This window comes from Beta vulgaris, chromosome 5 (genome assembly GCF_026745355.1).
Source record: "Beta vulgaris subsp. vulgaris cultivar EL10 chromosome 5, EL10.2, whole genome shotgun sequence".
NCBI classification, from domain to species: Eukaryota; Viridiplantae; Streptophyta; class Magnoliopsida; order Caryophyllales; family Amaranthaceae; genus Beta; species Beta vulgaris.
In genome coordinates, this window is record NC_079206.1 from 7,752,591 (window position 1) to 7,770,763 (window position 18,173).

General features: G+C 36.1%; 1 protein-coding gene across 5 annotated transcripts; it reads left to right on the forward strand.

Moving 5' to 3' along the window:
* The first annotated feature begins 1,724 nt into the window (after positions 1-1,724).
* On the forward strand, positions 1,725-16,989 carry LOC104892522 (general transcription and DNA repair factor IIH helicase subunit XPB1). Of its 5 annotated transcripts, none has more exons than XM_057394943.1 (21): positions 1,736-1,981; positions 2,435-2,509; positions 2,598-2,636; positions 2,759-2,849; positions 3,380-3,542; positions 3,648-3,870; positions 3,945-4,001; positions 4,284-4,430; positions 5,373-5,453; positions 6,960-7,047; positions 7,214-7,551; positions 7,645-7,720; positions 7,811-8,004; positions 8,907-9,070; positions 9,169-9,241; positions 12,053-12,166; positions 13,618-13,698; positions 13,807-13,866; positions 15,603-15,686; positions 15,939-16,081; positions 16,702-16,989. In XM_057394943.1, the coding sequence occupies exons 2-21, from the start codon at positions 2,504-2,506 to the stop codon at positions 16,784-16,786; spliced, it is 2,307 nt and encodes a 768-aa protein (XP_057250926.1). In that variant the 5' UTR covers positions 1,736-1,981; positions 2,435-2,503; the 3' UTR covers positions 16,787-16,989. The 5 variants fall into 5 exon arrangements, with proteins under 5 accessions (XP_057250927.1, XP_057250924.1, XP_057250926.1 ...); XM_057394942.1 differs by having other exon boundaries at positions 1,737-1,981; positions 2,435-2,516; positions 2,599-2,636; XM_010678481.4 differs by having other exon boundaries at positions 1,960-2,094; positions 2,435-2,516; positions 2,599-2,636.
* The last annotated feature ends 1,184 nt before the right edge of the window (positions 16,990-18,173 follow it).

Sequence of the window (18,173 nt, forward strand, 5' to 3'; positions counted from 1 at the left end):
CTTACCAAATCATATCACTTATAATATGTTCATACGAAATCGACAAATAAGTCCAAATCTTGAAAAATACTCTTTCTATTTTTTTTATCTTTCTCACTTGGAATCTTGGCACTATTTATACTTAGAGAGAATCTTCTCAATGATTTAATAGTCTATAATATTTAATAGTCTAAATGCTAATAGTTAGTAGGGCACCTTTGCCCGCTAACGGGGTAATTGTGTAATTTCGCATATTTACATACACAAAAAGGGGTTGATTTAATAAAAACATGGGCTTCAAACACACAAACAGGGGTGATTTAACAATAATAAGAGTTTCAACTATATAAAAAGGGTTCTTATCGAGCAATGATATTCCCATACCCGGTATGTGCCAATACCATAACATTTGTGTAATTTTTATGACAAAAGTAATATTAAAAAATCATATATGGAATACATCAAATCATATCAGTTAGCTATTAAATCATATCTGAGCTATATCTAATCATATCAAGTAACTGGTATGAGAAAAGTTGTCTCATACCAGGTATGGGACTATACTTTCTCGGTTCTTATCATAACCAATTGTATATTGGAGGGAAATAAGTTGAATGGGACACATAAATCAATGCAACTTTTTGTTTTATGGCAGAGATTACATGTTTACTATTTCACAATTAGGGGTTGATTTAACAATAACATGAGTTTCGAACACACAAATAGGGATTAATTTTACAATAACATGTGTTTCAAATATACAAACATGAGTTTACTTTTTGGCTTAATATTATTTTAATGCTTTCCATAATATTTAATTTGGATGAATAGTTTTGGAGAGAAAAAGAAAATTGATATAGAATAATTTTGATGAATGAAAAAAAAACACACAAAGTATTATTTTTATAAGAATTTTGACAAAATAATATCATTGGATGTTGGTTGAAGTTTTTTGTATTATTCTGGTTAAATTATCTATTTATATCATATATAAAACTATTATTTGGATACGTATATAGTAACATAATACGTTATGTTATGATTTTTATTAATTAACATGAAACTAATAACTTATGCTATGATTCAATCTTCGATATGATTTATGTTTCGGTTGATATGATTTTCTCACAACTTGATATGAATTATTGTCCGATTGATTTGATTTTCTCACAACTTGATATAATAAGTCATATAATGAGGAATTTGACATAAGCAATTCATTACATTTACGAGTCGTACAATATCACTAAAAGGCATACAAACTTCATACGAAACATTACCAACCCCGTTCTTGAAATTTTGCATGAAACTACGGAAACTTTAAACAAATATTTTTTAGAACTTTTTTTTCTACGTAGTAAGACATGTTATAACGGCTTGCTTTGTAGATTTCATACTCTTCCAATTCCATGACTTGAACCAAATAATATGTTCTAACGGCTCATTTAGTTAATGGTAATGTAATATCTTGAAAATTCAAACCTTTTTAATAAAAGAATGATTACGATTAGGGCTTTGAAAATTGGTTTGGTTCAGTTCCCAACTCAATTTCTCTCTACAATTCAGTTTCTCTTAATCCAGTTTAGCTCAGTTCAGTTTATTTCAGTTTAGTTTACTTTAGTTTACTTTAGTTTAATTTAATTCAGTTCAATTTCTCTCAATCCAAAAAACGGAATATATATATCTAAATATTACGAACTTTATGTTGTTAAGCGAAACTTTTTTTTCAAAGAAACTAAACTAAAACATAGTGAATTACTATGATTATGAATTATTTAACAATTACAAAGAAAGAGAAAGAAAGAGAAGAAGGCAAATTTCTTTCCACCGCAAACCCACCACCACCACCACCACCGCCCATCATCTTCTTCTCTCCTTTCTTCTACAATAAGCTTGGAGCCATTGTTGCCCCAGAGACAACTCACCACTCACAGATAACTCTATATATAGTCAATATTGATTATCACCCGCAAGTAGAGACCTTGCCTCCCTGCATCAACAGGTTCGTTCACTATTTCACCATCATCAACGACTCGATATCTGCTTCTTCGTATTATTTCACCATCATCAACTCGATATCTGCTTCTGTTCACAACGAACTCATCCAAATTCCAAGTAAGTTGTAAAATTGCTGTTTTTTTTTTTTTCAATTTATGTTGTTTAAAACTCTGTTTTTCACGAAATTTATGTTTTGTTTAATTGAACAAACTTCTTGGCATGAATTCTTTTGATGGAAAGAAGCAGACAATTTGAGTAAAAAAAATAAAACCCATAAAATAAATTCATATCTCAGACTCAAACAACAAAATTCAGGAGTAAATTGAGTAGAAAAAACGAAAAAAAAAATCAATTTTTCTGTGAAAGAAAAGAAAATTGTTTTACCATATAGTCAGATGAATATGAAGGATTTGAAAATTTCATGGTTATCGATTTACACAAATTTTTGGTGGTTTAGGGTGGTTTTCGATTTACACAAGTTGCGCTACCCTTGTCCAGAATCCTAGATCCGCCCCTGTTCACAACCATGGGTTTCCATGGTATGGTTCTCTTTCCCCTCTATTTTTCTCCTACCTTTTGTTTCCACCACTACGATTTAATTTCTATGTTCTTATTGTTCAGGTGATAAAAGTCGACCTAGCAAGAAGCACAAGTCTAAGGTTATTTCTTTCTCCTTATAAACCCTAAATTCTCAGTTCATTATGCCAATTTTTCTAATTGGTTTTTTGAATTTTACCCTAATGTTGGTTGTTTTCCCTTTTTTGTGTTGTTGTCGTAATAGGATGATCATCACCGAAGTGGTATGAGTATGACAGAAGACGGAAACGCCTACTTTGCCGCTGAAGATTTTGATGATGATCGGAATCCTGACGGTTCGTTGCGTTTTGCTCTTATTATTGTGGCTTTTGGATCATTAATCTTTACTAATGAATTAAGTTAGAGCTTTTCCCAATTTAGAACGGTTATATTCATTTTTTGATGAGATCAAAACCAAAAACAATAATTTGATATTATACCCGGTAATATGCTGAGTTGTTGTATACTACTTCTTCCGTTTCAGTTTAATCTACACACTTACACTTTCTACGCATGCCAATGCAAAACTTTGAGGACATGTATCTTTAGTTTTATATTTGTAAAAATTACAAAAAGTACATATTAATAAAATACATGTTATAATGAATCTAACTAGATCCCACATGACTATATTTTCATCTGCGTATAATATACAAATGATGGTCAAAGTGAAATTTGTGAATTGTGTAAAATATCAAAGTGTAACGTTAAAACGAAAGGGAGGGAGTACTATCTTTTATCTACTTATCTATAAATATACTACTTTTTGTAATAAATTGGAAAAATTGGGATGATTGAACTTGGACTCTTTGATTGAATTTATTAGGTGAGCCAAAAAAGAGAGACTTCACCAAGTTGGAACTGAAGCCTGATCATGGGAATCGTCCTTTGTGGGCTTGTGCTGATGGGCGGATATTTCTTGAAACTTTCTCGCCTTTGTACAAGCAAGCTTATGATTTCCTAATTGCAATTGCTGAACCAGTCTGCAGGTATACAATTCCACCTAATTTCAGAATTTAACTTCTTGAAGTGATACTTCTCTTGTCCTTAGCATAAGTAATAACATTCACCTGCATGATCCTAATTGTTCCCAGGCCAGAATCGATGCATGAGTACAACTTAACTCCGCACTCATTGTATGCTGCTGTTTCCGTTGGTCTGGAAACAGAAACAATCATAACAGTCTTAAATAAGTTGTCGAAGACTAAGCTCCCTAAAGAAATGATTGACTTTATACATGGATCCACTGCAAATTATGGTAAAGTGAAGCTTGTGCTCAAGAAGAATCGGTACTTCATTGAATCTCCATTCCGAGAGGTGCGTTTGGAAGTCTTATAATCCATTTAGTTTTTGCTTGTCCAATACTTTATACTCTTTTCTGGCTTGTGCAGGTGTTAAAAAAGTTACTGAAAGATGAAGTTATTGGCAAGGCAAGGATTTCAGCGGAGGTATGAATGGCCTATATACTTGGTTCAGTTTCCCATGGTGTATTATTTGCAGGATTTTCGTATTTGTTTTGTTGTAGTATTTTACATGATTGACACCCTTATAGAGTCCTCCAGTGGAGGCCCATGCTAGATGCTGGTGGTGGTGGTGGTGGTGGTTGTTGTGTTGGAATTTGGATTATATTTTATGTTTCTGTTGTGTCTTGGCGTACATAGTTGATTTAACTTTAAAGTACTTCTTTTATATACTGCTTTACTCACCGCATTTTATGGTTTTCCTTTTAGACTGCTCATGGATCAGATGGATTTACGGTCAGTAAAACGTTGAATGAGATGGGAGGAGGTAGTCATGGTGATTTGTTAAGTGAAGCTGAATTGGCAGCGGCTGCTGAGGAGAAAGATACTCATGCATTTGAAATTGATCCCTCTCAGGTAAACTCCTAATCTATCATCGGTTCCTTCTTATTTTCTGATGTTTTATAGTGGCATAAGCTCTGATTGATATTGGCCCTTGTCTTAACCTGTACAAATTTAACCAAACTTATATGTTTTAATTTGGAGAGAGCACACCTTTATCTGTTCATTGAGAGTATTTTGCAAGAAGGTTTAAGTAGCAGTTTGCTTTTTGACTCAGTTTGAACTTTACTAATGCTGAAAAGTGGCACTGATTTATTTTCTTAAAATATACCACCTCCATTTTTTTTCTATTGCAACAATTACCACTTTGGGTAGTTTCACATCTATTGCAACAATTCCACTTTTGATAAAAAAACTAATTTTAATTGACAATTATTATTCTTACTTTATCTTACTAAAACATCATTAATTACTCACTTTGCCTCATAAAGTTGCTTTTACTTTTAAGAATTGATTTTTCTTATACTCTAGTTAACTAAAGAGCTACCTTTATGCTAAACTACCCACTTTCACCACTTCCTTAAAAACATGCCCAAACCCATTAGTGCAATAGAAAAAGAATGGAGGTAGTATTAAAGAAACTCTGTCGCAGTTCTATATTTCTAGAATTTGGGTGATGTAATCTTTCTTCCAAAGGCTATTTGTTCTTTTAAATCGTTCAATTCACATTCTACTATTTCGGAAATGTAAACAAAATGCTAGTTGTACTAAAGACAGATTTATACAACTACCTTGTCACATATATGCCAAACAACTATCATGAACAGCAAGAGATGAGCTGTTGCTAGAATCGCCAGTTTTGCCCTGTGTCCCTTCTAAATTAATTTTCAGAGTGAACACGTGGGTCTTTGCAGCGAACTTTGATTTCTGTCATATGTTAATACTTGTATGCGACAACAAGGAGCTGTACCTATGTGGATGTTCATTTTCTTGGCTGTTTCTTTTGTTTACATGCAGGTCGAAAATGTTAAACAACGATGCTTGCCAAATGCTCTAAATTATCCGATGTTGGAGGAATATGACTTCAGGAATGATACGGTGAGTCGGTTGAAAATATGTGTTTGCGTGTATAAGAATTCTGTTTAATTTTCCTGTTTAGCCGATACTGGAGCATTATAGACTCATTGCGGTATAAATGCTTCAAAGTTCTTTTTCATACCATCGGGTAATGACTTGAGTTTGAATGAGATTCAGTGCATGGTTTTCATGCATTACCGGTGCTTCAGAATGGCTTTAAACTTGCTTCAATGAACATTTGTGCATTTGGTTTTTGATGAAGAAGGGTTTGGGACCACAATTAGGTTGTTACGCCTTTTCTTTTAAAAACTATGCACAAGGATATCACTCAGCATTTTTTTTTGAAGGTGATTCATACTTCATAGTGCTTTGCAAAGAGTCCCATATGCGAAACGAACGAGACACATATCAAATTCAAAAACGAGCTCTTGTGGAGACCCGTGCATGGCTGCACACTAGGGCTTGCAGCTGCAATTTGTGAAATCTGTCCATAGATGCATGATGGCATACTAGGCCTTCACATAGCTCATTTTTGGTCTTATTTCTTCTAATTTGTTTTATGATGGACCTTAGCCTTCATTATTTGTAATCAAGTAGAGATTCCTTAGAGAGTTAGAGTTGCTTGCTTAGCTCTGTGGTATACCTTTTTAGGAATAAGAGCAACGTTAGAGTTTGTAACTGCTATGAATCGACACATAGCAAAGGCAGTCTAGTGAAGATGATTAAGAATTGAGGATGAGCTTTGATTGATAACCTAGAAAATTGCATAAGATAAATATGTAAAAGAAGCTTTCGAGAGGCTTGTTGTCCACCAAATACAAATGAAAACTGCACGGAACTTTCAATCATATCCATCATGCTTTCCTCTCTTTGGTCTTCTCTACCTATACTCTCTAACTACCCACTTATCTTCGTTTTCAAGCTAACTTATAAAGCTACTGCCTAAAGTGTCCCTCCCCCTTATTTCTAGTAGAGATTGAGTTGTGTGTTATTCCTCTTGTGGATCGATGGGTCAAATTTTGTAGTGGTATTATCTCTTCTTTGTTTTGTTCAATCCTTGTGCTAGTTAGTGAGTTTTGTTCGTAGATTTTGGGTGAAATATATCATCATTCTAATCAAGAAGATTGCAGCAAAATATTGGAATCCTTCATTCAGGCCAACTGTTGATCATTGGCCAATTCCAATCTTCCGCAAGATTCTTGGTTGTCGTGGCAGTCCTTTTCTCTCTTCTGCTTAGCTGTAACTGCTTTTAGTATATAGGGGAGAGTGCAAATGGATTGTCTAAACCATCAAAAGAAACCAACCAAAGGATTTTATTCAATGTGAGAAGACAATTAAGAATTCCATTTTAATTAAGATGGCGGAGTATCAGAATCCCAAAAAGTAGCCCGAACTGACTTCTCTATTGTATCTCATGTTTATCTAACGGTATATGCTTATAGCAATGGTCGGTCTATTGTACATTGTGCTCAATCCAAAGAGAGATAAGGAATTGGTTTACCACAATCATCCGATGTACTGTTGCAGGTCAATCCTGATCTTGACATGGAATTGAAGCCTCATGCACAACCGCGACCATACCAGGAAAAGAGTCTCAGTAAAATGTTTGGAAATGGTAAAGCCTTTTGCTCTTTATTGTTATGACAGACAGATGGACGATAGGGTTTAGACCAATTTCTTGTAATTGAGATTTGAGAGTTTATTTGTTTTATATCAGGTGTATAGCTGTCTTTAGTTTGTCATCTACTCATAAACTTGTGTTCTACACTATCTATCTGCAGGTAGAGCAAGATCTGGTATCATTGTCTTACCATGTGGTGCTGGAAAGTCTCTCGTTGGTGTATCTGCAGCATGTCGTATAAAGAAGAGCTGCCTTTGTTTGGCCACAAATGCTGTGTCTGTAGACCAATGGGCATTCCAGTTCAAGCTTTGGTCCACTATAAGAGATGAGCATATATGCCGCTTCACTTCTGATAGCAAAGAGAGATTCCGTGGGAATGTTGGAGTAGTTGTGACAACATACAACATGGTTGCTTTTGGTGGTAAACGTTCTGAAGAATCTGAGAAGATTATTGAAGAAATAAGAAATAGAGAATGGGGATTACTTCTCATGGATGAGGTAATCACTTGAGTTGGTGGATTTCAGATGTATCCATGAAGATGAATCATAGCATGTCTAACTTCCTCCACTTTTCAATATGATGTTATTTAGGTGCATGTTGTTCCTGCTCACATGTTCCGGAAAGTCATCAGTATTACCAAATCACATTGCAAACTTGGGCTTACTGGTACTCATTTATACTGTAGTTGGATTTATGAAATGAAGTGATAGGTTAATCATACTTGGTTGAAAAATGATACCTGTTTATGATCAACAGCTACACTTGTGAGAGAGGATGAGAGAATCACTGATCTGAACTTCCTTATTGGCCCCAAATTGTACGAAGCCAATTGGTTGGATTTGGTAAAGGGTGGCTTCATTGCAAATGTGCAGTGTGCTGAAGTTTGGTGCCCAATGACAAAGGAGTTCTTTGCTGAATATTTGAAGAAAGAAAATTCCAAGAAAAAGCAGGTATGTAACTGACTGATTGTAGTACTGGCTGAGTGCCGGTGCTTTGTGGAACTTTTGTTTGGTCCTCTTCTTGTTCAACTTCTTTGGTATTGCTCTGTGAACTAGTATGCATGTCTTTTTATGATACCTCATATTTTCTTATACCTGAGTTCCAGTTGTGTTTCTTTTTTCCCCTGCTCCACAGCCCTCTATTTTAGAGGCAACTACAGATGTAAGATCACAGTTGTAGGGGGAACCAACCAGTTTTGCTTATCACCTCATAACTCCTTTACACAAACCAAAGTCGGACCTGGGTCTTGGTGATTGAAGGTGCACAAGGGTTGCCAGAATCACTCATCAGTAAATGGATTCTGTTCCAAATTGGGGTCCATTGAGGGTTACTACCAATCAAAATCTCCCAGAGCGAATTCAGTATTTTGTAAACCATGTTGGTCGCTAAAGGAAAAGGGATTATGAGATCAATACTTCCATAATAGTTAATGATCAACTTAATTTACAATTTGACTCATATTGGTAGATTAGATGAAGAATGATGGTTTCCCTTAAGTATTTAAATGGTTTAGGAATTAATTCTTAGACCTTATTGCATTCGACAAGAATAAGCAACCTACATGTGTCTAGGCGTAATAATTCATGTTTCTGGAAGCTCTGCTCTCTGTCAACTCAAAGTTGTATATTTTTGGTTGTGTAAGTGCAGTTTTTCTCCTTTCTCTCCGATATGATTTCTGTTCTGGTCTTTTCTGTCTGTCTCCCCTAGGCAAAAAAAAAGTGACACAACTATTATTGCAAGATTTCAAGTCTGCAATGTATATTGAACATACCTCTGTATGTAATATAATTACTTATCTGGCTATAATTACTTCGATAACTTAATGATCTGATCTACTTCTCAATAAACTCAGGCATTGTACGTGATGAACCCTAACAAGTTTAGAGCATGTGAATTTCTGATTCAATTTCATGAACGGGAGCGTGGTGACAAGATTATTGTTTTTGCTGATAATCTTTTTGCTCTCACTGAGTATGCGATGAAGCTTAGAAAGCCTATGATTTATGGTGCTACCAGGTATAATTTGTGACTTGTATAGATGCACAGATTCATCTTGTCCATTATAGGGATTGCCTAGTAATACTAATGTGTTCTTTTTGTTTTTTGTCTGGAAGTCATGTTGAGAGGACAAAAATTCTAGAGGCATTCAAAACTTCGAAGGATGTGAATACAATATTTCTCTCTAAGGTGTGATGCCTGAAATTGATTATCTCATCTTGTTTCCAATGGTTTGTATCAGATAAAACATCAGACGAGAGATGTTGTGTACGTCATGCATCATTTCATTGTATATAAGCATGTCTTTTGGCCTTTCGAGGTGCCTATGCATTTTCACTTTAAGTTTATGGTGTTTTATTTTCCTTTTCTTTCATTATAGTACTATATTTGACATTCTATTGTCTTGTTAGTTTCAATTCTGATTCTCTGAACAATTTCAATTGTTACGACGTCCTTTTATAGAGATGAAAATAGATTATGGGTCTCAGGATATTTGTAAATTTGGCAGACACTTGTTCCTTAAATGAAAAAGGTAAAGTAAAAAAATATTAATAAGGAAAAATTTGTTGGGAAATATATAACCTTTTGAAATAGAACTGTATAATTTATTGTGTTTTGTTTAAACTACCTTATTTATTTGGGCGTTTTCCAACTACCAGTCTACCACTCAAAGTTTTCCATCCTAAAATTGTCCATATTGACTTGTAACTTGCTTCACTGGTAATCTGTTTTTGCTGCCAAGTGACATCTTTTTCCTTTCTTCTTTGTGCGTTCTTCCCCAGCAACCACCAACCTCCCTCCCCTATGTCCACCCTAGCCGACCTAGCACCCTGCCAGCATACCCCTCAACTTTCTGATCTTCACCTTCATTGGCAGCCCTCCCTGATCCCTTCCTGCCCCACTCAATTGGCGGTCTTTGACCCGACTCCCCCTCCTCGATCCTTATATCCTACCACTAGAAACAATCCCCACCAACTATCACACTTTTTTCTCATCTTGCGAACTACAGAGCCCGTCAAGTCATCAATTAACATCACGAAGTCTTTCTCGCTCCTTACCCCTTCCTCCCTCACTTTTTTTTTCCCTCCTGCTGTGTAGGCAACCAACAAGCTTATTATTTTGTTCAATTCCATCCAACTCACAACCATAATGCATCACCACCAAGGATTTAATTCCGGTTGCGTCAACTGTAGAGTTTTTGAGCTTACCGCGACCAAGATGTAAGCTCGCAAGGCCGCAACCGCTCGCAACAGCTGCAAATCGTCTACATTACCCTTGAAACCGGTTCCGTGACCATCACCCCGATTGCGATTACATCCATGTTATCTAACTATGATCACCATGGTAGCTATTAATCTCATGGTGCATCTGCGACTGTAGAGCATCACCTCCTATGCATTGCATCATATCGTTTTAAATTTAGGATCATACTTTGACCTCTGCTGAATGGATGTGGCCATTAAGGAGCAATCCAACAACCAAAATTTAAGATCTAGACATGTTTGTTTTTCCTCCCTCCCTCTCCGACTTTTGGTGGTTGTTTTAGAATATAATTGATTTATGATTTCCTTTTGTTTTGGGTTTGATTGCTGGCCTGTTCGGGTGTTCGGTGCGATATATAGTGTTTTGGTTCGAGGGTGGAGACTCTGACGGCAGTGGTAAGGGCCTAAGGGGTGGTGGTGGTGAACTGGTGATGTACGTCAGTTTTAGGCTTGATGTTGGGAAGTGTTGGCCAATAGTAGGTTTGGTTGTAGACTTGGCTGTGATGGCTCAGTGGGACTGGGGCTGGGTTTGGTGGGATCAATAGAGGGGGGCTGGGTTTGGTGGAGAAAGAAAATTAGAGATGGGAGCGGGAAAAGCTACATGAGGCGAGAAGAGGGGTGGTGGACTGGTGGAGGTGAGCTGATTTTTGTCTCGTAAAAGAAAAAATTCTAAGAATAAAAATATAGAATATACCATGCGGACCTGATGATGTGCTATATTGGTTTATGTAGATCAGTGGACTATTTTGGGAAGCATTCCCCTAGTTAATTTTTTTTTGAGAATGTCAATTGTCCGGATTATCCCGGATAGACCAATCATAGTTGATATTATTCTTTTTTTATGTCATTTTTCTGATACTCTGTATTTTATAATGAGTGGTACTTTATAAACACATGGTATAAATTCTCCAAGTCAGTGGTGCTGGATGAACTTATAGGTTGGGTTTGGGAATTCCAGTTTCGTATCAAGTACCAGAATTCAAATCTGAAATGTCCAATTTTAATTTATTTGGGAAGTCAATTGAATTCTAATTCTAGCATTTCAATACAAACCTCATATACAAAGCTCTTGTTTTTGTGAGAGAAAGCTCTTGTTTATGTTGGTTCTAAGAATTTGTTATATTTAATATATTATATAAAATCATTACTTAGCTGATTATAAAATATGACTGACAAGAAAATAAGATAATTCGAAATTGAAGTTCAAAACAGAAGGAAGAAACTGAAAAAAAAATCCTCCACCTTCATGATTATATTAGTCTTGTTTTATCGCTCTTCATCAATTAAGGCACTAACAGATGAAGGAAAAAAAAAGATAGATTTGAAGCAAAAAAAATATAGATCTTTGTTTTTCATAGAATGTGGGTTTGGGAGAGGAGAGAGAAAGAGAAATTTGAGGGACGGAACCTGTATGGGTATGTGGTGTAGTTGATGGGTATGAGCTGTAGAATTTCAATTGACATGTTTTAGTGTCATTTGTGAATCTTCATCTGTGAGTTTTTTATATTACTCTAGGATTTGAGACGCTTACATAATTTAAATTCCTTTCCTTGGATTTCACCCGATTCGAGAATTCAAAATGGAATACTAGTATTCATGTTCCATAGATACCATTTAAGGGGTTTTTAGATATCTAATTCTCGTTCTTCGTTCTTTTCTTGTCACTGATTTCTGTATGCGTCTGACATGTCAAAAACATTGCACTGGGAGCTAATGTCATTGTTTCTGGGATTCTCAGGTTGGTGATAATTCCATAGATATACCCGAAGCAAATGTGATCATCCAAATCTCATCACATGCTGGTTCAAGGCGTCAAGAAGCTCAACGTCTTGGTCGTATTCTTAGGGCAAAGGTATGTACTTAGTTGCTCATCTTCTCTCCCCCCCTCCCTCCCTTCTCCATTTTGTGAAATGTCGCCCATTCTTCATTTCATGATATAGATGTTGTTTATATGGGAATCGTATACAATATGTATGACTTGAGGTTTTTAAAACGGAAGAGGGTGCTTGAATTATTTGGAATTTTTCTTGTGAGGCTTCTCCCACCTTTTCTCCCTTTTTCATAATTTCCCCATTCTTGTGGGTGGGAAGGGAAAACAAAGTTAATTTTCTAAACCTTACTGATGTGCTCCCAGGGGTAACTGGGAATTGAACCCATATTAATGTTGTATCAAGCAAACTAAATGAGCTTTACTTTAAGATCAGTATAGTTTGAGCAATTTTGAACTTGTAATGCTGTACCTGCTGCTCAAAAACTATGACGTTTCTTGGTTTTCAAGAGTGATTCAGTTATATATGCTAACGCTAGTGCAAGCAACTGGTTTCTGTTTCTTGTGCAAAGCGGATTTTAAGGTTTAGCCGCAAAGATCAAAATTGGCAACTAAGAAAGTGTGGTAAGCTATATTACAGTAGTAGGTGTGGTTACTGAATAGAACAACAGAGACGAAGGTCATTCATCAGGTTTATTGGGCCACAGGTACCTGTCAGTTAGTTCTTTGGTATTATGGCCGAAGACAAAGGATGTAGACTACTTGTGTCATGTTTGCATGCAAATTTGTCCCTTTTGGGCTTGGTTGAATAGGGTTGGTTCATTCAGCTGCTTCTGTTTCTATATCTTATTCTGGGGCAATTTAAAGACAGTTCGGTTCAATTGCTAAAAATAAATCCTCTTTTATACTTACTCCTTTTTTTCACATGCATCATATGGGTTGGGAACTTATTTTAAGGAAAAGATAGAGAAGGTAAACAACAAATGAAGTAAAATAACTTAAACACTAGTATCATACTTCCTCCGTTTTTTTGTGGGGAGATTTTTAAGAGAGAGAAAGTGGGGAGCCACCACTTTTTGAATAAAAATACATTTGTTGAGGAAAAAGTATTGAGTATTTTAAAGGAGAAAGTGGAGGACTACTAACTTTTTAATAGTATTTTAAAATCTTTATGGTGAAAAGTGATCCATTTATGATATGTAGCATCTATTATGACATTTTCATTTAAGGAAAATGTAGCATCTATAAAAAAACGGAGGAACCAAAGTTGGTTGGTGTGAGTGGTAAGTGCTCTCATCCTTTAAACAAGTGGTCAGGGGTTCGATTCTTGATTCTTGCGAATAGAGCAACCAAAGTTGGGAGGGGTCTACCCATTAAGTTGACTTCAGTACCCCGAGGGAGATTGCCCCTACTATCGGTGGAGGATACTCCCTGGCTAACTCAAAAAAAAGAAAAAAAACGGAGGAAGTACTAGGGAAGGCTAAGTTGTTAAGATTTTAATTTTTTTAAAGTTGTCCGTTTATCTTCTGTAATAGGGTCGGCTTGAAGATAGGATGGCTGGAGGAAAGGAAGAGTATAATGCTTTCTTTTATTCACTGGTATCTACCGATACACAGGTAATGTCTAGATCTGATTGTGAAAATGACTTTTTCTGGAACATGCTTTTTACTTGTATGATATACTCTGTCTTTTTACTCCTTAAATTCATTTCCTCTTAAATGTAGGAGATGTATTACTCAACTAAAAGACAGCAGTTTTTGATTGATCAAGGTTACAGCTTTAAGGTATTATCCTATATCTTGTGATTTATGGCAATATTGTTGCAGTTCAGGAAAAACATGGCATTCTTCTGTAATATTATTGGTTAGTCCGTCTGCATCGTTTATTTTATGTTAATCTGTGAAGAACATATAAGTTTGTTCCGATGCTTTGTTGTTGATGCTGTATCTTTTTCCTGGTGTTTTTAAACATGTGTTTTCTTTTTGTCTTTTGAAGACCTTTTGTTCCTGTAGGTTGGCTGGAAGCATTTATTCCTCAACTTAGTACGCTTGCTGTCAACTTTGCATATTTCTGTGATGTATCATATGCATTAATTCTAGATAAGCCATTTTCTAGTATAAACTGTAAAGGACTTTATGTTAGAAAAGCCCAGTATAACACGTATTTGTGACATAACTCCTTTTATTTTTTAAACTTTTTTTTCGTGAAGATGTACCTTATAAGACAAAAACTATCAAAATAGGACATTTCACGACAAATTCCAGGCATAAAGTCAATAACTGGCGTCGACTATCACTTCCTCTCCCCATTTTCTGTGCGTTATTCACTCTTTTTTGTTTCTTTTCCTCGCATGTGCTCTCCCAGTCTCTCTCTCTCCTCCTTCTGATCTTCTATTTTTCTTCTTCATTCTGCCTCTTTTATTCTCATCTTCTTCCTCGCTTTCTATCCATATTTTATTCTCACTCTTTCTATCCATATTTCTTCTGGTATTCTCTCTCTATCATGTTCCTCATCTCTGTATTCCCCCGCTTCTCTATCTTCTCCTCCTTTACTCCTGTATACATCTTTACACAGCTATTCTAGCTCCTTAGTAATGGTTTGATGGTTATTTGGGCAAAATTCAAGTGCATTAACCAATGTTGCTTCTTGATGAAACCCTTAAGAGGTCCCCAGAAAAAGATGCAATAACAAGCAAACTGAAGTTTATTCACTTTGGGAAAATATACCAATTTGCATTTACTGCTTGGCAAGACATTCAAAGATAGAAAGGTATATTACTGGTTACACACACTTGTAAAACCTCAGTGCTTCTGATGTATGCCGAAGTGAAGTTACAGAACATCTGTAGATGAAGGGAAAGGGGGTATTTTTGATCCGGCTTTTTTAGTTCCTGCCTAATATTGTTTTGAAATTTGGACTTCCAATGTTTTTGTATGGTCAATGGAAATATTATTGCAATTCTGTATGGATGGAGGCTTTAACTTGTGATAAAGTTAAGCTGCCAACCTTCAGTGATCTGCTTTGCTTAGAGCTTGGACTAGATATGATAACTGGAAATGATGGGACCCATAATCATGGATGTGCTTTATTCACCTTCATATTTGAGAAACGGGGTGTAACTATTGAAATAATGTTTTGATGGCACGGAGGTATCTGTAAGGTGAATAAGAAATGGTTGTTACATGCCTAATTATTACAGCTGTTGAGAGAGAGGAAAAATGAGTCAGAACGTTGGGGAGTTGACTTTTTGGCCCAAATATGCCGTTGGTGCCTTTTTCTTTTTCTAAGATTCTGATTTTTAAGGTACTTCTCGACAAAAAAAAGAAGGATTTGGATATCTCACAGAAAGAGTGTTATAACTTATAAGAGGTACTTCATGACAAAATTCCTATAAAGAATGATCTCTTTTCTGCTTGTGTTGCACACTGATTGAAATGTGCTCTTGCAGTTAACTGAGTTGGTTTTAGTGTTCTATCAGTTTTCTCACTGCAATGAGTATGATGGCTCATTTCTGTTACAGGTAATAACAAGCTTACCTCCTCCTGATTGTGGGGCAGAGCTCAGCTACTACAAACTTCACGAACAAATGGATCTCCTAAAGAAGGTACTCTACTTACAACATTTTGTTGAATTCTTTTTATATTTCTCTCAAGACGTAATTTCTCTGTTCATTGATCCTCCTTGATTCAAAGCGAGAGCATTGAACTGCTTCTCGTTGAGTAATGAGCTTTAGGTACAGGTGGTGGTTCAATGCAGTAGCAAGATGCTGTTGAAAAAAGTTTTACTTAGTGATGTACTTCAGGGAAGAATTGTAATTCGTCTCTTTTTTTTATTTTTTAAACAATTTCAATAACAGGTGCTAAGTGCTGGGGATGATCTTGTTGGTCTAGAGCAGTTGGAAGAAGATGCTGATGAGTTAGCCCTCATGAAAGCACGTCGCTACATGGGATCAATGAGTGCCATGTCTGGTGCTAATGGGATGGTATACATGGAATACAAGTAAGAATATATGGTTTTGGCAGGCCGTTCTTAGGCTCTTTGCATGTGTTACACAACTTGCCTATTGCTCATGGGATTTAGTCAATAACTCTCTTTCATCAATAAATACAGTTGCATATTTGAGATTGTGGTTCTTGGTTGGTGAAGTTATATCTACCATAGTGGTAGGAGTTTGGACCTTACTAGGGGCGTGTGGTGGGTTGTGATGGGGTGGGCTTCTCTTGAGATAAGACGTTCATTGCTCAGCGGTAGGCTGACTAGGCCCATAATTTTACCTGAAAGAAACAGAAAGTTACATGTGATCTTATATCTGTTTGAAGACGGGGCACTCTGTGCTACTCCCATCCCAACCCACCCCACCCCACCCCGTGCTCCCCCAAATAGGCTGTCTGCATTGGTTGTTTTTTCGCAACCATGTACGTTGTGATTTGGCATCTCGTTTCTTCTAATGGTTACTTTATAGCCCACTAAGGTGAAAAACATGCACGAAGACAGTAAACTATATGAAAGAGAACAACATGAATTTGATTTAGGGACACCTATCTTTCTGTCAATAAGACCTGAGGACTACTGTTATTTCGCCTTTCGTTAACGCTCTCCATCTACTGACTATTGTGCAGCACCGGACACAGGAAACATGGACAGAAGAGCAAGCCCAAAGATCCATCCAAGCGGCATTATCTTTTCAAGAAGCGTTTCACGTGAGAACTTGTGTCCGGAGCCGTATGAACTGAGGCCTGAGGGTCCAATTTGGGCTGTGAAGTGAACGCTTATTGATGTACCAAATAAGCATTTTTGAGTACCTATAATATGAGCTTTTAGAGTACTACTAAGATAAATTTCAAGTACATATGAACTATCCGGATATTCCTTTATTATCTATCTATACTAATATATTAAAAGGCGTGCGTGAACCAGAAACGGTGCCACGTGGCGCTCTCCCTAAGGAGTTTTAGATCATGTAATCCATGTACAATAAAAAAAATTAGAAATTGCATAATATAGGTTTTGATCCATTGACCTCAAGTTCATGTATTAAAGTTTTAACCACTAGACCAAATAGTATTTAGTGCTATTATATCAAAGTACAATATTAATAAATGAAAATTTTCTAACCCGGAGCATAGTCCGGGCATAATAACTAGTTACAATCGATAAGCGGAGCTTTTCTAATTCGATAAATTATTCTATAAGATGAAATTTTCGTAGTAAGAAAAACCTAAGTTGTATCAGTGCACATGATTAATACTGAGTAGTAATGATATTATAAAATGGTCCAATAATACTCATGGTAGTACCGTGAGGAGAGTAATTGGTATCATTACTGTAGTACATCACTAAGTAATTATAATTAGCACCTCTTATTGAAATTTTCTATTGCTTTCATTATAAACGGTGAAAGTAATTATAGCTCTTTGATGCACTCTCTGCTTAGTTAGATAAGATTTTTGTTGGTTAAACAACTTTTTTGGAAAAAAAATATTATTATTTACTCTATGCTTCATTGATATTTGCATAATTGTGTTAGGAAAAATAAAGGGAACAAAAATCGAAATTCACATAGGTAAAGCAAATTAGAGCAAAATGGAAAAATAGAGGAGGAAGAAAAACTGACCGTAAATATAAGTGGATGAAACCCACTAGAAAAACGCAAAAAGCTTTTGGTTTATGAGATAGATGACAAATGTAGGTGCCAGAAAGAAGTGAAGACAAATAAGTAGGCCTATTTACTAACGTGTCCAAAAACTAAGAAGTCCATCTGGAAGACTTTTGATTCGATACCAAAGCAAAACAGAGTCTGAACTAGAGTAATTCATTAGGATCAGGATTAAGATTCGGATAGGATTTAGGAACTCAACTTCTATTCATCGCCCTAAAATTAATTAAAATCGCCCAAAAAAAAACTTGAAATTACATGTCTAACCTTTTCCTTCTTTTTCCCTAAACCACCACCTCCACCACCATCAGCCACCTCACTCCACCACCATCCACCTCCTGCCACCACCACCCCATTGCTACAGCCACCCATCATCCACCTGGAAGGAGTCGAATTTTTTTTAGGGTGATGGGCGAACGTCTGGCCAGCAAGTTC